This window comes from Amphiura filiformis, chromosome 2 (genome assembly GCF_039555335.1).
Source record: "Amphiura filiformis chromosome 2, Afil_fr2py, whole genome shotgun sequence".
Lineage (NCBI taxonomy): Eukaryota > Metazoa > Echinodermata > Ophiuroidea > Amphilepidida > Amphiuridae > Amphiura > Amphiura filiformis.
In genome coordinates, this window is record NC_092629.1 from 94,576,865 (window position 1) to 94,599,826 (window position 22,962).

Here is a 22,962-nt window from a genome sequence, read left to right on the forward strand (position 1 = left end):
TGTGAAGTCCAAATGGGGCTACCTGAATGGGTGACTCCATTTGATATCTACACTACTTGTGTGGGAGATTAAGATCATGTCTTCCATGGGGGGGGGGGGGGGGGGGGGGGGAGTTAAACTGGAATAGCCTGATGACTCACCTTATCTTCTAGCACTTTGACAGTGACATGGCTGGTGTTTAGATGAACAGTCACCTGTAAAAACAAAACATTACTGAATTTTATTTTTTTATTTGAACATCTAGAAAAAATTATAAAATTGTGCAAAAGATTTTTTCTCATACATTTTTGTTACAAGCAATTGTTTTTAAGCAATATGAAATCAATATATTCCTATAAATATCAGTCTGTAATTTTCCTGAAACTTGTAAGGGACCGTCCATAATTTTCGCCATTTTCACTTACGTACAAAGCGTACGTAAGAGGGAGGGAGGGGGTAAAAATCCTGGGCAAGTGTACGTAAGAAAATGGCGATTTGTTTGAGCAATAAAACAAAAAATGAAAGTGAAAAATTATGGTATTTTCCAATATTTTATTCATAAGTTACAACCAATTAACCTAAAATTGTTCAATTCGTTTTAACAATTTCTATAACATGCCATGCAAATAATGATTTTCTATTTAATTTTGAGTCTAATATGCACAGTGGTCCTATTTTAGTAGTAGGCCTACTCGTGGAAATAATCTTCGCCATTTTATTTGTACGTAACTCGAGGGAGGGAGGGGGGTAAAAAGTTACGTATGCTTTGTACGTAAGTGAAATTGGCGAAAATTATGGACGGCCCCTAACCCAGCAAACACAAAAATGTTTTTAAAACGTTATAATTGTGTTTTTAACAAGCCTTGGTTTTATTCAAAACGTTTTTATAAAATTTGAATATCAGGTTATATAAATGTCAATAACGCTTTAAAAACATTTATATGAAAAAAACACTACAGCAACATTTAAAAAAAGCGAAAATGTTATTGTAAAAACATTTTTTGCAAACATTTTTGCAAAGTATTTTATCATACTCTTAAAAAACATGTACAAATAATGTTTTGCTTCAAGCTTTAAAACGTTTTATACTCTTTATATAACTGGGCTATAAATAGTCTGCTGTAAAACATTTGGTGTTTGCTGGGAATTCCATCCTATGCTGCACTGATAGATATTTGTAATTTGAGGAATATGTTACAATTCTGACTCTTCTAAAAATCTCAAAACACCCCAACACATATACCGCAGTTTGGGGAGTGTTAAAAATTATGCTATGCATCCATTTAATGGTGACAACTGTATGTTGCTTCTTGAGGTGTATACACAATGGGGGTTAATCTTTGACCACCTGACTGACGGCTAGGTTCCTTTTACAAAAAAAGCGTACTACCAACCGTCCAGCACGTATTTTGCACAAGGTCCTATGCCCACACTTGACATCGAGCGCGTACACACAATGACTAACGCTTACAGAGGACTCTGCAAAACAAATTAAGTGTACTACCAACCAGTGCGTGCATATTGTTTTGCACAAGGTCCTATGCAGGCCTGGAAAATGTTTATTTCCCGGCAAGAGACACAAATTTCCTTCCAACTTGGTAGGATTTCCGACCATTTCTTATGTATTTCTTTATCCAGAAAGGCAAAATTTCCCTCCATATGACTAAAGTTCCCAGCAAGGAGATTGCCTGTTTTTTCCAGGCCTGTACCTATGCACATATGCTTGACGTTGGGTGCACACACAAGGACTAATACTTCAAAAAGGACTCTTACAAACATTTTACTTCATCTCAGCTTGGTTTCCATTATTTCTTACCTCAGGTTTAGGTGAACACACATAGCACTCAGGATTTGGAGTCTCTAACCTACATGGAACCAACAGTCTCTTCCTCACATTGGGTGCCCTGTTCAAGTATACCTATGTAATAAAAAAACAAACAGTTATTACTGGAGTCTGATCCCGAAAGTTGCTAAGGGGGATTGCCACACCTCTTCCACAGCGAGTCTGTTACCTTCTTGGGATTGAATAAAGCCGGTATCCATTTGTACACCTGGGTGGGGAGAAGCAATAGGGGTGAAGTGCACAACATGTTGACGCCACGGGGATATGAACCCACCAGTGTTCGAATTTAGGAAAAATAAATGGTTGTCCCACGGACAACCAGATTACAATTTCTGGTTGTCCGTCTAAGTTACTGGTTGTCCGTAGGCCTACAAATGTGACTTTTGGCTAGATTTATGGTTGTCCGGCGGACAACCAAATCAGTATTTTTGGTTGTCCGGTGACTTTTTTAGTTGTCCCGGGCAACCGGACAACCAAAATTTCGAACGCTGGAACCCACAACCTCAAGCTACCTTTTGGGGGGGGGGAAGTCAAATTTTCAGGGGGAAAAATTGTGATGAAAATGGTAAAATATGGGCTTAAAATGACAAAAAGAATCCCACAGAAGGGGGGGAAGACTTCTCACAGGGGGGCAGCTTCCCCCCATGGCTACGCCACTGCTTAGACCGCTGTCAACCAATATTGGCATACAAATGTATGGCTCACATTTTAAAGAGACAGAAAAAATTATAATAGATTAAATGACTTACTGTTTTGCATTTATCTAGATGCCCTGATAAGACTTTGAGTCCTTCCATTACAATCAGACCTGCTATAACGGCATTAGTAGTAGCTATCGCTGGTATAATGTTGCCTGCCATGGCTGTAATATGATCATTAACAAATAATAATCAATATATGATCAATAACACATTTATCTAGATGCCCTGATAAGACTTAGACTAATTCCAATCAGTCGTCTACACTGCGCATGTACTGTGTTATGCTTCGTAATGACTGATTATCTTACAGTCATGTGGCGAACTCATGAAAATATTTTCTTGCGACTTTGGTTAATGCGCCACAGCGCGACTGACTAGCGGCGTCTGTGTACTGCGCAGTGTGTACTGCGCCACTGTGACAAGATCACGCTCTGAAGTTCTAAAAACAACAAACTCGGTTTTGGACACAACTGCACAGTCTCAGTGAAAGTTTGCAACCTGCTTAATATTCATGTGCAACCAAAATCTGGTTGCAAAAGTCAGCCACTTTTTTTCCACATAGTTTTCTCAGTCGTCAATCCTGAAGGTTGACGAATGAGGGCAGCAGTCTAGGCCTGCTATAACGGCATTAGTAATCGCCATCGCTGGTATCATGTGGCCTGCCATGGCTGTAATATGATCAATAACAAATAATAATCAATATATGATCAATAACACATTTATCTAGATGCCCTGATAAGACTTTGAGTCCTTCTATTACAATCAGACCTAGCTGCTATAACGGCATTAGAAGTAGTATCGCTGGTATAATGTTGCCTGCCATGGCTGCAATATGATCAATAACAAATAGTAATATATCATTACAATCAGGCCTGCTATAACGGCATTAGTAGTAGCTATCGCTGGTATAATGTGGCCTGCCATGGCTGTAGACTATGCCATAGTCGAATTTTATTAAAAATATGTTATTATTAGTCATGATGAACCCATTTCGTTGAACTCAAAATTATACTGACGTTTATTAAAATTAAAGTATTCAATAGTAAAATGGTCATAAAGAATTAAGAATATCAGATGATTAGTGACAATAAAAGTAATTGAATGCAACATTATCTTGCATAATTATAATGGCTGACATTAATACTGAACAATTCTGATTTTGGAATCTACCAGTTTATTGATAGCTAACCTCGAAAATCTGACTACGGACTTTGAATTTAAAGCAGAACTTTACCCTGGGACTTTGCTCTCTAAAAACACACTGTCGAGCATACTTGTTTATCAGTACATTAACCACAAGTACTAAGCATGGTATAGTACAAGACGCGCTAGATGTTTGATGAGAGATTAACTTTCGCGTCAACGCAAAAGCGCCGCAAATACCACAGACAGTTGTGTACGGTGTAGTTAATGGTAATGGCGCTGGCCTAGAAGATTTAAACCATAGCGAGATATGGGCGACCAATCACAAGGCAGATCCATTTAAAGATGCATTACATCATGGCCAATTTTAGTTAGGCCACAAATTGGCCTAACTCTCCATAGAGTCCCGTGTTAAAAATCTTAACCGCAAAGGCAAAGTCAGTAGTCCACTTGGGAAGCTAACAAACAGAGGGAGTGCGGTGACTGAAAAGATCAGATACAGATGTGAAAATCTATCAGTTGTACACAAATCAATATAATGGGCAAGTGGACTACGGAGAAGTCTAGCCATGGCTGCAATATGATCAATAACAAAAAGTAATATATCATTACAATCAGGCCTGCTGTAATGGCATTAGTAGTAGCTATCGCTGGTATAATGTGGCCTGCCATAGCTACAATATGATCATAATAATATATCATTACAATCAGGCCTGCTGTAATGGCATTAGTAGTAGCTATCGCTGCGATAATGTGGCTTGCCATGGCTACAATATGATCATAATAATATATCATTACAATCAGGCCTGCTATAACGGCATTAGTAGTAGCTATCGCTGGTATAATGTGGCTTGCCATGGCTACAATATGATCATAATAATATATCATTACAATCAGGCCTGCTATAACGGCATTAGTAGTAGCTATCGCTGGTATAATGTGGCTTGCCATGGCTACAATATGATCATAATAATATATCATTACAATCAGGCCTGCTATAACGGCATTAGTAGTAGCTATCGCTGGTATAATGTGGCTTGCCATGGCTACAATATGATCATAATAATATATCATTACAATCAGGCCTGCTATAACGGCATTAGTAGTAGCTATCGCTGCGATAATGTTGCAATAATCAATAAAATATCATCTAATTCACTCTTAATTTTATTATTATTAATTAATAAATTCATTTAGTGAAAGAGGCTATACTACAGTAGAAATTTCAACTGAATGAACACTGCTTTCAACAGCTGCACACAATCCAACTGTGATCGTACATGTATATCACATATTTGAAACAAATCTCAAGTGAGTTGGCATGGCTGTATTCACTTCAGTGTTACGCACGCACAGTCATACTTTTGCACATCCCACATCTATAGTTTTCAACATGGTGTGATAAGTTACATATTTCAATCTCAGTTTATTAAGGTGGGCACATGAGCTGGGGGGTCATTGGGCTACTTCAGTTCAAATCCATACACCCCCTATGGAAGACATGACCTTAATCTTCCACACAGGGAGTGTGAATTTCAAATGGAGTCCCAATTAAGGGTCGTCTGCTCCAAAATGGTGAATTTCAATTGGGGCTACCTGAATGGGTGACTTCATTTGAATTCTACACCCCCTTGTATGGGAGATTATGGTCATGCCTTCCTGGGGTGTGTGGATTTCAACTGGAATAGCCCACAGGAAATGACAAGGCAGATTGCTGTACTTACATTTGACATCAAACCTTGTTTTTGTAGGAATACCAAATATAAAGGATCGGAAGTTAGCCGTACATGTTACAAAGTCCATGGCTGCATCATCATCCTGAAGAGAAAAAAACAAAGATATATATAGGATTGGAAGTAAGCTGTACATGTCACAAAGTCCATGGCTGCATCATCCACAGACTACTACAGACCATGTATCAACAGTCAAAGTCCCAGTGTATAGTAAGCTGTGAATTCTTGCATATTCATTAGGTCAATTGTTTCATGTCTATAACAATCACGCCAGCATTGCGTGCCTTCGCATATACGCAATTCTTTGTGTGCCTTTGCGATTATGCGATAGACCGTAAAAATATGCGGTTAAGTGCGTGCGTAGCAGTTTTGCCTGTCTCATTTCATTGTGCAACCAGCCCTTATTATCTGGTGATGCTGAAACTATGACTGCTGGTACGCGGTCTGTTCTCGAATTTCAGGGAGGCCACCATCGCCATTGCCTGCCCTTTTCCAATTTTGGCCTTGGTGCCCCCAGACCTTTGTCAACTTCCGGGCTTAGCTCACTACAGAACAACATCTTTGTCCTTCACTGTAAGATTTGCACAATAAGAATTCTATATACCAGTAGTAACATGTATGTGTGCAAGTTTCAATTATATCATATTTAAGAACTGGACAGTACTTTTGGGGTAAGAAGAGGATAATTTACGGTCGGGAGTTATGGAAGATTTAAGATGACAGTAAAAACCAACCAGTATTTTATTAAAAAAGTGCTAAGCAAAAAACACTATGTTCATCTCACTTTTGGTTCCTCCTTGATGTGGATGGTGCTCCTGATGTAGAATGGAAGGATTTATCGGTACATATGGGACAAAATGGCATCTGTTAGTTCATTTTGATGTAAAAATATGATTGACTTAGTTGCATATTGAACCCCAAAGAAAGATATACAATGTATTTTGCATGTATTTTGGCCAAATTTTTTTAATTATAAGCTTCCCTCGAATTTTTTGTTGTTGAAGAGTGCAGTGGACATAAAAAAATGCAAGTTTTGGCGAAAAATAACACAATCGCGCAAATTCCGACCCTTATGGTGAGAGAACAATCCCATTTCAAACATTTGCATGAAGTAAAAAATTTCACAAGACATTGCTGAAATTGCACTCAGGGTGACTACATTGTGTAAGCAGGCATGGGACTACGATTTATGAAAAAGCTGAAAAAGCCCGTAAAATTGGACAAAAACACCTGGAATTGGGTTGAAAATAAATAAAACTGCGGAAATTATGACATCAAAACAGACTGGTTCCAGTGTTTCCACTGGAAAATCCCATGCCTGGTAAGGATTTACTCACCTTATCCCAAGCTAATTCACCTCTCTGTCTATACTGTTGTTTTAGACTCTCCAGACTGTCTTTGAAATGACTCACACATTCCTGCATATCCCACAGTCTTTGGTCCTTGATCAATGAGGCTGCATCAGTCTGGTTAGATTCTATGGAAACACACCATCAAGATATATGTTACAAAAAAACACTGCAAGTAACTTGTACATTCCTTGGCTTAGGAGATGAAAAAGATACATCAGCAAATACCAAAATGTTTTAATCAAAGATATTGGGAATTGGGATTGCCATCCATTATAGGGCTGGATAGCTGAGATGGTAGGAGCACTATTCTCGCAAACCAGAGGTCGCCAGTTGAATCCCGCTTCAGCCAAATTTTTCTTTGCTCCCCTTCTTTATTTCATATTACTATCTTGTTAGTTTCTCTATATGAGTCTGATGAGTATGAGTAAAGCCACAATTTCTCTGTGATACGGAAAAACGGACAAATTCACAGAATTTGGGGTTTGCTCACGGAAATTTGAAAATACCACAAAATAGTGAAAAATTTGTAAATGTCTAACTTTTGTGTTGATCTGCAAAAAAACCAAAGAAAAGTGATTATTTAGTAGTAATCAACCATTAGACAATCCATTATAGCATTAGTTAGGCTTATAATGATGCAAGATGCTAGCCATACTTCAGTAAAAGGTGCTTTATGGTGGAAAACGGAAAATCACGGAAATCGTCCAATTGTAACACAGATTTTAAATTTTGTAACACAGAGAAATCGTGGCTTTAAGTATGGGAAATGAGTCAGATGTCGCTAATATTGATTTTGAGATATTGGCAAAGAAAGCGTTAAAATTCTTTTGTTTTTATATTGTTTTCAACGATTGATAAATTAATGTAACTTTGCAAAGAAAAGTCATATCAGCATGGAGTTTTCAGTTTCTGAAAGTTTTAAATGTCCTCTTTAGAAATATTGGGAAAATTCATTTTCGCTTTTGTCGACATTACATGACTCATTCCCATAAATTGAATAGCCCATTTTGGAGCAGACAACCTTGAATGGGTGACTCCATTTCAAAATTCACACTCCCTGTGTGGAAGATGAAGGTCATGTCTTCCACAGAGGGTTATGGATTTCAACTGAAATAGCCCAATGCAGTGTCACTCACCTGATTGTGGCAAATTGTCCCAGTCTAGAGGAGTTGGAGGTCTTCGCTTCTTCCACAATTTATCCATTGAGAGAAGATACTTCACATCATCATGAAACAACTGTGAGACACACAAGGAAAATATATATAAAGGATTCAATGTCAGGAGGATTCAAAGATGCCAATTAGTGTTTCTGTTTATGCCATATGTTACACGATCTGAGCCTATTTGGCCATTAATTAAATTAAAAAAACTGAGCAGCATTTTGACTGTAAATCTAAATTGTTTACACACCTTTGCTGGTGTTAAAAAAATACTGAATGCGACTTGACTGTGTTGGACATGTACACGCAAGTTTGCGCAGAGTTGCACACCACAACTCATGTGCATCATCACAATTTTTTTGCAATTGCACATGTTTTCCTGCCAATTTATTTACATCTTTGTTTTACTAAGTAACAAAAATTCTTTGAAACTGGCTAAACTGGCTCAATAGTCAAGAAATAAACACATTTTGTAAGATCTGGATGTCCTCTGTTCACTGAGATGAGGTACTTTTTGTCACCACTATCAACCCATATTGTACTTGATAGTAAATCAGTACAAAAATTGAAACGGAAGAAATGCTTTGTGGGATATGCTAGATACCTTCTTAAATAGTTTCTGTGGGTTGTAATCCGTAGACTCTGCCCAAGTCCTTGTGGATATTCTCTCCACACCACCAGCTGCATTATCGTTAGTGGAAGCTGTTGAAGTGGCTGCAGATTGGCCAGCATCTCCTGCTGCCTCTGGATCGGCTGTGTCTGGAGATACGTCCTGGTCTGGGTCTTCTTCACCAAATAACTGGCTGTAATCAAATGGGAATATAAGTAAGCTGGTTTAGGAAAATGTCCCGCACCAACAAAACCCGGAACAAGTCGCCAGACATGTTTTTGAGTAAAATAGGCCTTTAAAGATGACATTCCCATAAAAAAAAATCAAATTTTGGAATCCTTAATTTCATAGTATTTGATTGTGGGACTAAGTGGACTTCCCAATCCTTGAAAGTACTTATTAAAAAGAGGTTTATTTAATCAATAAATAACAGTTGAACTATTATAATCCCTATTCAATCCTGTATATGCATATACAACTATCCATCTTCGTCAATATGGGATTATACTGGAGCTGAACCATAATGACTTTTGTCCACCCAATTCCAATATTGATTTTCTAATGTTGCATCATTTTTCTTTTTTATTTGCGGATTTGCGGACCAAAAGCAATTGCTTTCTTGAATGACACAAATAAAAGTTTGTGGTTACAATTGCCTAAAGGGGTTGTAGAGGAAATAGCTACCAAAATGCAGGGTAAACATTTTTGTCACACACACACCCCCACACAAGAGCTCATTTCATAGTCCCCTGTTGAACTTTATTCGGCAGGAACAAAAATCATTTACTTACTTGAATAAGTGTTTAGCCCATACAATACAATGTATAGGCTCAGATGGCGTGTTTCTTATAGTACAACCAGGGAAGGTCTTCTGAGTTGGTTTTGGTTGACACTCATAACATTCTGTTAGACCCTGAAACAAACAATACACATGGGGAATCAATGGGCTATTCAAGTTGAAATCCATACACCACTATAGCGTGTTTCTTGTATGTAGTACAACCAGGGAAGGTCTTCTGAGTTGGTTTTGGTTGACACTCATAACATTCTGTTAGACCCTGAAACAAACAATACACATGGGGAATCAATGGGCTATTCAAGTTGAAATCCATACACCACTATAGCGTGTTTCTTGTATGTAGTACAACCAGGGAAGGTCTTCTGAGTTGGTTTTGGTTGACACTCATAACATTCTGTTAGACCCTGAAACAAACAATACACATGGGGAATCAATGGGCTATTCAAGTTGAAATCTATACACCACTATAGCGTGTTTCTTGTATGTAGTACAACCAGGGAAGGTCTTCTGAGTTGGTTTTGGTTGACACTCATAACATTCAGTTAGACCCTGAAACAAACAATACACATGGGGAATCAATGGGCTATTCAAGTTGAAATCCATACACCACTATAGCGTGTTTCTTGTATGTAATACAACCAGGGAAGGTCTTCTGAGTTGGTTTTGGTTGACACTCATAACATTCTGTTAGACCCTGAAACAAACAATACACATGGGGAATCAATGGGCTATTCAAGTTGAAATCTATACACCACTATAGCTGTTTCTTATAGTACAACCAGGGAAGGTCTTCCGAGTTGGTTTTGGTTGACACTCATAACATTCTGTCAGACCCTGAATACACATAGGGATCAATGGGCTATTCCAGTTAAAATCCATACACCCCCTATGGAAGACATGACCTTAATCTCCCACACATCTTTGTAATTTCCTAGACTACAATTATGCCATAAAAAACTGTTGAGGACAAAAACCTGAGTGTTTCTGATTGTAGGCATGATAGGTCAAATCAGGGTCTTAGCTAGCCACCCGTCTGGCCGTCATTTTAGACGGCCAGTTTGCTCCTGGGACGGGCAAAATTAATGCCTTTGACAGATGCTATATTATAAATTGTATGTTTTGAGGAGTTAATTGACCTTTTTAGTAGACCCAATTTGTAGAACAAGGCCATATCAGCACATATTTGAACTCTTTGAACCCCCAATGGGCTATAGATGTCTGGTAAATGTTTTAAAGGTCAAATTAGGACAGGCAATTTTATTCAAATGAAGGGCAACCCTCAATTTCTAGCTAAGACCCTGGGCCAAATACACCCAGATGTCTCCTGAATACATCCAAATATCTCCCAAATACATCCAAATATCTCCCAAATACACCCAGATGTCTCCCAAATACATCCAAATGTCTTCCAAATACATCCAAATGTCTCCCAAATACATCCAAATGTCTCCCAAATACATCCAAATGTCTCCCAAATCATTTAGAATCGCTTCATGCTGTGGAGGCAAGATTTACTTCTTACCTTTTTGATGACCGTGACTTGTCCAAGGTAACCAGCAGTGCCACTTTCTACAAGAGGGACATCAGCCGCTAGACACATTCTGTTCACATGGTTCCTAGCAGCTAAATACAAATAAAGTATAAATCAGTCAAGTCTGTTCAATTGCTAAGGCACTGCAACCAAATATCAACCGTCCTCGCTGCTTCAATACCTCCTATTAATGAACTATTCACTCCATTTTGTTCGGCTTATAGTTATATAAGGCGGCAAAAATAAGACTCGTAGCACCGTGTCATCAGGTGATACCACTCGCTTGGCAGTTCCCAAAGAAAGTATCACTGCCTTTGGTGAAAAGCGATTTCACATCATTGCTGCCCAAGCCTGGAATGAACCATTGCAATCAGATCGGCTCCATCCATTGATTCTTTCAAGAGACTGTTGAAATCATATTTATTCTGATGTATTTTGTATTATGTATTATGTTTTATGATATTTGTACACGCTATGGTACTTTTGTGTATAGCGTTCTAAATGCAGTGTATTGTTATTATTATTATTAAAGGCGTGTATGGATATAGAATAGCATGCATGCAGTTGGGCGCAATGCTTACGCCAGTCATGTGTTGCTTAATGTGTGACTGGCGCACGCTTATGTGAATTTACACGAGCGTGAGTTGGGACTTTATGGACTCGTGCAGTAATTTCCGCCTTATATAAGCTGCACAAACTTTAATTAAAGATGGGTGACCTTATTTACAGCCTCATCCTCCCCACTTCTTCCTATCAAAATGGAGCATCAGAAGAAAGGTTATATTTTTCTCATAATACTGGTGAAATTTATTCTGTTTGGATCTTAGGATCGAAAAAATGATAGCCTCATCCCCAATTATGGGATACCACACATACCGTTCTATGGGCCGTTGCGAAACAGGTTTTAGTTCTAATATCAAAATGTCTAGTGCAATGTACCTCAAAACTTGGGAATTAGATTTAAATTATTTTGACATAGGCCTCATTGTGCGTACAAAACACAATACGAAAAAAAATCTCCTTTAATCACAACTGATGGTAAAATCTTAGAAGTCAATATATTAACTGCAAGTATCATAAAGATTCACCTGTTGGCGCACATGGGCTTCTTTGCTTTAGGGTAAATACATTGTACATCGAGCTCCTTCCTCTGAAAATCCGAACGAGAATTATGGCTCGAAGCTCTTATTTGCTGGTGGGATTTTTACGGGAGGGCACTTTTAGTTTGAGCCTAAAATTCCAGTTATTTCTTGGGAGCCCATATGTGTACATCCATATCAAAACGATGCACTTGTCGGCTGCTACATGTGTCTCATTTCACATAATAGCTAGGAATAAATACCAAACTCATATCAAGTGTAGGTCACATCAAATCATCCCAAGTCAAATTGTATAAGAAATATTATCTGTATTCCTAAACCACGTGATTTGGGATAATTTGAAGTGACCTCCACTTCGGAGATGAGTCTGGTATTTATTCCTAGTTATTATGTGAAATGAGACACATGTAGCAGCCAACAAGTGCATCCTTTTGATATGGATGTACACATATGTGCAATTAGGCAAATCTTAACAGTATTAAATGTTATCCCAATCCACAACATCCATTTATTATATTATAAATTTAAAATTGATATTTCATAAATTATATGAACCGACCAAACATCCACAGTCAATCAAAAGATGAAACAAATTTGGCTCTATTTAATGGTGGGCATCGCCAGGTTTTCCATGTCGCGATATCGTGGCAAAATTTATCATAATATTGATCATAATTCATATCGTAATAAATTTTAAGTGCAACCAAACTGTAGTAATTACGTCATTTTCAATCACAAGTGCTTCATTACATTTTAGAAAGGTAAAATCTGACTACAAATATTATTGCCAAATTGGCGAATTTATTCAGCTTTCATTTGGGAGTTGTTGAGTCCATAGTTTATCGTGGGGTCATTGATGAAGCAATGAGAGTTATTGCATCGCGATAATTAATACTTTCTCACAACATTGCCGCCTAGCGCGATATTACACACCCTTGGCTCGTAATCCCCACTAGTCTACACTCTGGTTCATGATGCATGATGGTACAAGTTCAGCTTGAAAAATAAGCTTGATATGTCATTCAAATACACCCAAATTTCTTCCAAATACACCCAAATGTCAAAATACACCCAAATGTCTTCCAAATGTCTTTCAAATACACCCAAATGTCTTCCAAATACACCCAAATGTCTCCCAAATACACTCAAAAGTCTTCCAAGTACATCCACATATCTCCCAAATACACCGTCTCCCAAATATACACACATGCCTTCCAAATACACCCATATGTCGCCCAAATACACCTTAATGCCTCCCAAATACACTCAAATGTCTCCCAAAAATTTAGTACTCACCTCTATTATCCAGTGCGTTCATGACGATATTGAACTGTCTGAAGAACTCACGATTATATTCTGGACTGAAAGAAGAATTAGCATTAAACCTTGGTGTAGATTATTCATCCAGAAGTTCAAAACATTATTTTGTAAATTAAATCTAATACTGGAACTAAAATTTGCAACTTACTTTGCTATGTTGCGTCCGAAAGCAATCAGACTTGCGTCAGGCATCTGATTGTGATGTTGTGACATCAGATGTGGTGACGTCGTAGTTTAAAAGATATTTTGTCTGCTCCATTTACGTCATGCATGACTCATAATAGGTCCAGCTCTGTCCTCAGTGTTGCAATCAGAGTGTCTGTCGCCTCTCATAATAGTACTTTTTCATGTATAACAGGCTATTTCAGTTTAAGTATTTATTACTGTACACCTGGAAGACATGATATTTACCTCTTACATCTAGGGGTGTAGATTTCAAATGGACTCAGGTAAACCCCATTTGAAATTAACACTCCTGTGTGGAAGATTAAAATCATGTTGGATTTCAAATAGCCTATTTTAACCCTCTGGACACTACTGGTCATCTAACAGCATTTCTGATTGGTTGATAACTTAAAATGCTCATGATTTCAATTGCCAATTATGACTAGGCTTTTAACTATTTATGGTCAAACTTGCATTTGCAGATGATCTTATTAATACCCTCCTTGATTGGTTCAAAATTGGACACAATTTTCATTTTGGCCAATCGGCAGGTAGTTCTCATGGGGTTAATACTTACTTAGTAACACTGTCATGTCTAGCTTCTATTTTGGCTTTCGGGTTAAACATTTGAGCACTCTCCTTGGCAACCTGAAAGGGAAGTTTATGAGACAAGATAAAGGGAACGGTTTACTGCATCACATTAATTCCAAGTTGGTTAACACTCAATACTGCTATCCTGGGGTACAGTTTCATAACATAAAGCAGGTATTATATTAGCAGATCTATATGTCTTATGAGGTAGTATCACAGCCAGTAAGAGTGCATAGTTCTTGTGGCGGCGCTGTGGGGGGGGGGGGCAAGGAGGGCATTTTCCCCCCAAATATTTTTCTTGCATCCCCAGTTTGCCCCTCCCCCATCTTTTGAGGCAAAACCCAAAATTACGTAAATTTCCACTTTTTGCGGCAATTTTGTTTAAAATTTGTTTGACTTTTCCCCCCATAAAATTCACTTTGGCCCCCCCCCCATGTCCCCCGAAAAAAATTCATGGTGCCGCCACTGTTTATATAATGGTATCTTAAGTCTTTGGACACTTTTTTCTCAGGCACTGCAGTTTCTGGATGGGAGCGGTTCTCGTTCTTAACTTATAATCATTGTGAGATGAGTTATGAATTTCAAAAGGGGCTATGAAGTAGACTACAATCAACACAGGTAAGAAAGTACTGCGAAAATAAAATGCCCTGCAATGTTCTTATAGGTCTACAATGTATCATGTACAAAAACTCAAAATTGTGGATTTATTTTAATGACAAGTGAAGTACAGTAGTTACATGTCTCCCAAATACACACAAATATCTCCCAAATACACACAAATGTTTCCCAAATGTATCCCTAATATCTCCCAAATACACCCACTGTTACAGTCCTTATCTGCAATTTAGATTTGCCCACATGTTTCTTGTGAAATAGGAGCTGTGATGTAGTTTAAAATCGGCAAAAATTATGTGACCGAAATATCTCCCAAATACACCCAAAATGTCTCTCAAATACACCCAAATGTCTCCAAATACCATAGTATTTGAGAAAGAGAACCGGGACTCCCTATACCGCTACGTACAATCGCGCCGTCAGCTATGGGGAGAAAACTGGGAGTATTCAGGTCCTTGCCGACGGTGCACGAAGACGAATGAAAACAACTCCGAGTCTCATCTTAGGCGTCTTGGTAATCGCATGCAGGTCGCATCAAGAGGGGTCTTTCAAATGCGCCCATCATCCATTCATATTCATATTCCTATTTTATTTTGCCATGTCGCGCTTACATGACAACGAATGCCTCGAACGCATTCTGTTGGGGAAACCGAATACCCCCAATTTTTGCTCCAAGCCTGTATCAAGATGGCGATTGCGTCCCAGTTCTCCTTCTCTAATTCTGTGCCAAATACACCAAAATACCGTCCAAAATACATCCAAATGTCTCTGAAATACAATCAAATGTCTCCCAAATACACCCAAATGTCTCTCAAATACACCTAAATGTCTAACAAATACATATGTACATCCAAATGTCTCCCAAATACATCCAAATGTCTCCCAAATACACCCTAATGTCTCAAATACACTGAAATGTCTCCCAAATGTTTCCTAAACACACCCAAATGTTTCCTAAATACACCCAAATGTTTCCTAAATACACCCAAATGTTTCTGAAATTCACCCAGATGTCTCCCTAAAATCTCCCAAATATACATATGTCTCCCAATTAAGGTGGTACTACATGTACACCCTCTGATAAATTTTGTGACTAATTTTGCATTTTTCTCAAAAAATAACTACACACTGACCAGTAATAAAAGTTATGTATATTATAGGGGCAAGGAATCCAGTTACGTCACTGAAATGTCAATGATTCAAGACAAGTGGTTCATTATATGTTAAAAGAAATGATGTACATTCTAGCGGTACCTCTTTTCTTATCATAAATAACGTACCGCTTGTCTTGAGTCACTGAAATTCCAGTGTAGTAACTGGATTCCTTGCCCCTATAATATACAAAATTTTTGTTACCACTACCAGTGTGTTATTATTTGTTGAGAAAAATGCAAAAATAGTCACAAATTTACAAGGGGTGCAAGTACACCAAAATGCAGTCCTTACCTGCGATTTAGATTTGCCCACATGTTTCTTGTGAAATAGGAATTGTCTGTTGAGATTACTAACATCAATGGTGTCAAGATCAATCTGCAGAAATAACAACAAAGTCTTTCCACATATGGATTTTCTTATGCACAGAAACGTTATGAGAGCAAGGTAGTTTCTGTTGATAACAATATAAATATTGATATTGTTGGTGAAGATTCAGTAATCTTGAAAAGTGACAATATTGTAAATAATAATGTAAACATTTCATGTGATAAACAAGCAACAACAAATATTCAAAATTCCTGTGAAGAAAAGTTTGATATACAAAGTGCAGAAAATACTATTTGTGTTTCTACAAATAAGAGGAAGATCAATGACAGTGTGATCAAACCTATGGACATGAACCCTTGTAACAAAGGAACTAATTTAAATGTAGATGTTAATAATGTTTTCAATGTTGATACTTCTTCAAATCCTGATTGTGCAATTTATCTGCAAATGCCAAGTAATTGTAATTCAAATGCATTTAATAATTATGTTTCTCCAATATGTAGTGAAAATAATAATATGTGCAATAATAGTGTAAATAATTACAGTGACACAACTAACACTATTAACAACACCATCCTTTCATCCCATCAACCATCTCATTGTAAAGTCTCAAGTGATAACAATACAATTTGTGCTGAGTGTACTTGTAAGATAATCCCATCTCATCAAACCATTTCATGCATTCAATGTTCACTGATGTTTCATAATAACTGTGTCACTGATTATAATAACAATGGCCCATATTGGTGTAAATCATGTTTCTATAGGACCTGTTGGAATGAACTTCCTTATAGTAAAGAGACTTTTATTGATCTCAAATGTGCTCTTGGCAACGGTCTAAAAATGGCTCACCTTAATGTTCAGAGTTTAAAAAACAAAGTTGAGTATATTGACATTCTTCTTCATGATAATAATATTGATTTGTTGTCACTCAATGAAACTTGGCTTACAAGTGGTATTGATAATTCTGAAATTGAAATTAATGGTTATAATTTGTGTAGAATAGACAGGAAAAATGAAAACCATGGGGAAATGTAATTTACATTAAGGATAATTTAACCTTTGTTGAAAAAAGCAATCTTCTTATCAATGATGTTGAAGCACTTTGGGTTGAAATATGTCTTCCTCACAGCAAACCCATCTTAGTTGGTACTGTTTATCGTGTTCCAGATGCTATAGCTGAATACACTGATAGGATTGATGCTATGTTTCAGAATTGTGTTTCTATGTATGATAATGTAATTGTCTTAGGTGATTTTAATCTTGATGTATCTAAGCCTGGTACTGAATCTAGGAAAGTTTCTAAATTAGCAAATCACTCACAATTCACTCAACTAATTAAGGATTACACTCAGATTACGGAGAAGAGTAAAACAACTATTGATCTTGCTTTTGTAACAAGACCAGAAACTATTATTGCATCTGGTGTTCATAGTCTGGGACTTAGTGACCACAATCTTATTTATGTTGTTCGCAAAATGAAACAAATTAAGTCTTCTCCTAAAATTACTAAAACCAGATCCTATAGGAATTTTAATGAGCAAGAGTTTGTGAATACAATCAGTAAGACTAATTGGAACTGTGTACAAAGTATTAATGATGTAAATATAGCCTTAGACACATGGAAATCAATGTTTAATGATGCCTGTAATATCCATGCACCTATCAGAGAGAAGCGCATAAAAGGTTCTCAACCTGAATGGATCACCAGTGAATTTCTATCTGTTTGTAAAGATCATGATTTCTATTATGGTAAGGCTCATAAGACAAATGATTCGCATGATTGGCAAATGGCAAAAATGTATCGTAATAAAGCAAATAACTTATGTTACACTCTTAAAAAGAAATTTTATACTGATTCCATCACAAGTAATGTAGGTAACTCTAAAAAGCTCTGGTCTACAATTAAGAAATTATTGCCTTCAAAATCTTCTTCAACAATCAAAACTGTGAAGAGTGATAATGATGGTAGGTTGACATCTTCTCTTAAAGAAACTGCCAATGTATTCAATGATTATTTTACCTCAATAGGGACTACACTTGCTAAAGATTTTGATGATGTAAATGTTGGTAGCAACAGTTTTAATACATGTACTAGTACTTTTAAGTTTAGTTATATTACCCCAGAGTTTGTATATAAGCATATTTGCGATATTCCAAACAATAAGTCACCTGGCATGGATGATTTTAGTGTCAAGTTGTTGAAGCTAGCTGCACCATACATTTGTCATTCTATAGCATATATTTGTAATCTTTCTTTAAATACATCTGTTTATCCAACAGACTGGAAGTTGGCTAAAGTCACCCCAATTTTTAAGGCAGGTGATAAATTGGATGTTGGAAATTACAGGCCTATTTCTGTCCTGCCTCTCATTTCCAAAATTATCGAAAGAGCTGTTCATAATCAATTATATTCTTATTTAACTTCTATGGGTATTCTGTCAGAGAACCAATCTGGTTTCCGTAGCAATCACTCAACAGCAACTACCCTGAATGATGTTCAAGATTTCATTTTAAAAAACATGGATAATGGACAAGCCACTGGTGCAATATTTCTTGATCTCAAAAAAGGCTTTTGATTGTGTTAACCATTCTCTTTTAATTGAAAAACTTAGCAACTATGGTATTAAAGGTACAACACTTGAGTGGTTTGAATCTTATCTTGGTAATAGAGCTCAAGCTGTTAACATTAATGCCACATTATCTGATTTTAAGAACATTAATATTGGCATTCCTCAAGGCTCTATTTTAGGCCCGCTTCTTTTTATAATATTTGTTAATAGTCTTTCTAATAGTGTTGATTGTAAATGTACTATGTATGCCGATGACACCACATTACTATGTACTGCTAATGACTCTTCTACTCTTCAATCAAAGCTTCAATGTAATTTATCTAAAATTATTGACTGGTTCAAGAATAATAATCTTACATTAAACATTCAGAAAACTAAGGTCATGGTGTTTGGCACTAGCAGGGTGTTAAAAACTTTACAGATGTTAGTTTATATTACAATAATGATACTATTGAGCGTGTAGATGTATTTAAGTATCTTGGTGTTACATTTGATCCTACCATGGCTTGGTCTGATCATATTAATGCAATGTCTTCCTGTATTTCTAAGCGATGTGGTGTAATTAAACGTGTCAAACCTTATATTCCAAAAGATACCCTCATCATGCTTGCTAATGCAATTGTTATGCCTAATTTTGATTATTGTAATACTGTTTGGTCTAACTGTTCTGTTGAGCTCTACAACTCCCTTCAAATTCTTCACAATAGGCTTGCTCAGTATTATTCTTTCTGCTGATATCAGAACACCAATTGATGACATGATGAGTACTCTTCACTGGAATAAATTAAATGATAGGTGGTTCAACTATATGGCAACACTCACCTTCAAATGCCTGAAAGGAATGGCTCCTGATTACCTTTCCTCTCAGTTCACTTTTATGCATGATATGCACTCTAAAGGAACCAGGAGTCAAACCAACTTTGCTCTTTTTGAACCACCATATAATATTAATGCAGGTAAAAGAACTTTTCATTCACGTGCTACTAAATTGTGGAATAGCCTTCCAAATGATGGTAGATGTAATTTTAAGTCAATGAGTATTGCTCAATTTAAGCAGTTGTTTTTGATAAAACCAGTGTAATATGCCTTTTATCTGAATTTACATGTTTTCCCAAATGTTCACAATTTCATGTGGCATTTATAATTATGTATTTTCTGATTTATTACTGTATATATATGCTTCTTGTTCACATTGTAAATGCAGGGCCTCCTTGGAAATCAGTGTTTTGACATTGAAGGAGCTACCCTGGGTAAAGAAAGTTTAAATAAATAAAATAAAATAAATACAATTAATCATGTGTCTGCTGAGATTACTAACATGAATGATGTTCAGATCACAAGTGGCGTACAGGGCACCAGGTTACCTCTGTGATTTTCTTGTCAACCTAACCCCCCAATTAGATGTCGAAGTCAAATTGACAGGATAGCGGTCAACAGATTACTGTGTGAGTCGGCCAAGCTAGGTTACCTGGCGCCTTGTAGTCGCTTCTTCCAGATCAATCTACTGAAGTACAAAACAACAAATTCATACTAAACAAAGTTACAATTAATCCAACCTGTACGTGTGTACTGTCATGGCAGAAAGCTGAATCTTGGTCAGTGATCAAGTTACCCCGGAAGTTACATCGATAGGAATTGCTTTATTCTGTGATTGGAAGTAACTTGATTTTTGATCGCTGCACTGTCATGACTGTAAGTTGAGATTACTAACGTTACCAATGAATGGTATTGCACCGGGAAAATGCACGATTTTTAAGAGCAAATTTCACACGGCAGTTTTGCCACTTGTAACTTGCATGCTTGTGTCAGTACTGCAGAGTGTGTGTTATAAAATTATATTTATTAAACTGTTACTGCCTGAACTGACACGGCCCCCGGACAATGCCGGAGGACTTGCACTGTCACGGCCCTGATTTGGTAAAACGGTTGAAATTTGGACATTTTGAGATTTATATAAATCCATATCTTGGGTAATGTGAGGGCGCTCTCTATTGGTGACATTCTCAAATCACCACCATGCTTCATTCTGAAGATAGCAGAACCTATCTTGACACTTTTTGTCACTTTTCATATATATTTAATGTGGTAAAATGAGTTATCTCAAAGTTAGATCATTTTACCACATTAGCCAAGACCCTTTCATGCTTTAGAGAGCGTCAGATAAACCCTAAGGCGTGTGAAAGTCGATTCAGAGTTTATCGTCCCCCGCCCGTGTCACTTTTTGGAAACCAAAATACCCGCATCAAATTTTCGGCTATCTTTTAGAATACTCTACAATTTTTACATTCACAGTGTATGTGTATGGGTCGTTCATAAAAGACCCCCATTGAAAATCTACAGTGGTAGGGTATTCTAAAAGAAATCCAAATTTTCAAAAATGGCAAAATAATTCATTATTTTCAAAGTATCAGTGTTTTCACCAGTTTTAGCAATTGGAAACATATATTTTTGTTTGTAAAACATATAAATTCATAACTTGGAAGCAAAGCCAAGCTCTTTTCTAACTTTTCTACTTCCCTACCTTTCGTGAAAATTTCTTTGTCGCATTTATTTCCATTTTGCAAACATTTGGGAATTACCCGAGTTCTGTGGCCGGCTACCGTTTGTCTTCCTGTTCATCTTGTGTATCGTGAATTTTCTTTACAAGTACTTGGAGCTTGTTTAGCTCTATCCATACAAAAAAACATGTTTATAAATCACATGTATGAGTTTGGCTTTAAATCAACACACATTTTAGGTCAATAATGAAATCTGATGAAATAATGAAAAAGTCACCTTGACACCAACCTGGAAAAAAAAGGGACGATAAACTCGGAATTGACTTTCATGGGCCTAACGCAATTGATGATGATAACACAGCAAAACAACCTAGATCTCAAGATAGATCATTTTACCAAATAAATGAGTCTCGCTATGTTTATTTTTGTTACAAGGTAAAACTTCCTAAAAATGGTTGTCATTTCAAAATTACTCAACCAAATTAGCCAAATAAAATATTTTTATATTTTCTAAGATATTAGATGTGTTTAATGATTATTTTATTCAAAAGAAAAACGTCAAGTGCTCAAACTTAAAAGCTCTTTTTCTCGAAACAGCGATTTTCAAAAATTTTTACCAAATCTGGGCCGTTTAAATCTCTCGGTCGGGCCACATCACATCCATTTTTTGAATGCATATTGGAGTGAAAACAACTTATCACATATTTTTATTTGCAGAGAATCGAACCTAGCACAATAGTGTGATAGCTTGTGATACACTCCAGAGTTCAGTGAATGCGAATGTTGTTTTCACTCCAGCTATGCTATATTCAATATTGTCAGCCGGTTTATGGGCATGGCCGGATGTCCGACCGACAGAATATGTAGAGTTTAGCTCTTCACCGTGCAACCCGAATTTTCTCAGCAGTTTTAGTGAATTGGCTTAAATATTATACATGTTTCATTTTACATTTTTTATTCCCTCCCGTGAATTATAACTTTTAAATGTCTCACACAAATTGCTCCTGAGTATCTTTCGTCTCATTTTACTTTCACTCATTCTAAATGTAAGGGGTCAGTCTCAAAACAGTTTGGTTGTGGAAAGAAAACTTTCCTTTACAGATCTTCAGTTGCTTGGAACAATCTTCCTCCAAATCTTTGTATCAATTTTAATTCAATGAGTTTGGGTGGATTCAAAAATGCAATTGGTCTGTAAGTTTTGTATTTATATTTTGAGCTCATTATTGCTGCATTTTGTTTTGTATCATCATGCATGCAGGGTTCGATTTAGAGGGGTTTTACATGCACAAATGCATGTAACTTTGGCTCTGTGCATGTAGAATTTTGCCTGTGCATGCAAAATTTTATGTTATTCAGCCCATTTTGAGGAAAAAACCAGAGTTGTGCATGTAATGTAAATTTTATTTTATTTTTCTAAAACGAACCCTGCATGCATGTTTGGTTCTTTCATTTTGTATAATATATATATTTCTTATTTTGTTATTATCATGTTCATGTATTACAATGTATGTATATATATAATTTTAATGAATACAGCCCACAATGCATTTCACCTACACGCAATTTCGCCTACGTGCCATCTCGCCCCCTAATTAGCTATATAGCGGCAATGCAACGCAATGGCATTGTGGATGTATACGATCGATGCGCACAGGATGTGTGTGTATTCAGACCGTACTATCAATGATGTATTCATTAAATCGCCCCCATTGAATGGACGAGAATTAGCCTGGTGACCACGTCCTGGTGTAGTCTTGAGAATAGCCC

General features: G+C 36.9%; 1 protein-coding gene across 1 annotated transcript in view; it reads right to left on the bottom strand.

Annotated features, from left to right (window-relative positions):
* The window catches only part of LOC140146856 (SUMO-activating enzyme subunit 2-like), a 38,767-nt gene that overhangs the window by 10,493 nt on the left and 5,312 nt on the right, over positions 1 to 22,962 (bottom strand). The window contains exons 2-13 of the mRNA XM_072168746.1: positions 16,089 to 16,172; positions 14,014 to 14,084; positions 13,248 to 13,312; positions 10,843 to 10,943; positions 9,313 to 9,434; positions 8,516 to 8,714; positions 7,888 to 7,987; positions 6,737 to 6,876; positions 5,391 to 5,484; positions 2,572 to 2,684; positions 1,796 to 1,897; positions 141 to 194 (exon numbers count right to left, since the gene is read on the bottom strand). Of these exons, the coding sequence (XP_072024847.1) occupies positions 141 to 194; positions 1,796 to 1,897; positions 2,572 to 2,684; positions 5,391 to 5,484; positions 6,737 to 6,876; positions 7,888 to 7,987; positions 8,516 to 8,714; positions 9,313 to 9,434; positions 10,843 to 10,943; positions 13,248 to 13,312; positions 14,014 to 14,084; positions 16,089 to 16,172 (1,245 nt within the window). The remainder of the gene's footprint in view (positions 1 to 140; positions 195 to 1,795; positions 1,898 to 2,571; positions 2,685 to 5,390; positions 5,485 to 6,736; positions 6,877 to 7,887; positions 7,988 to 8,515; positions 8,715 to 9,312; positions 9,435 to 10,842; positions 10,944 to 13,247; positions 13,313 to 14,013; positions 14,085 to 16,088; positions 16,173 to 22,962) is intronic.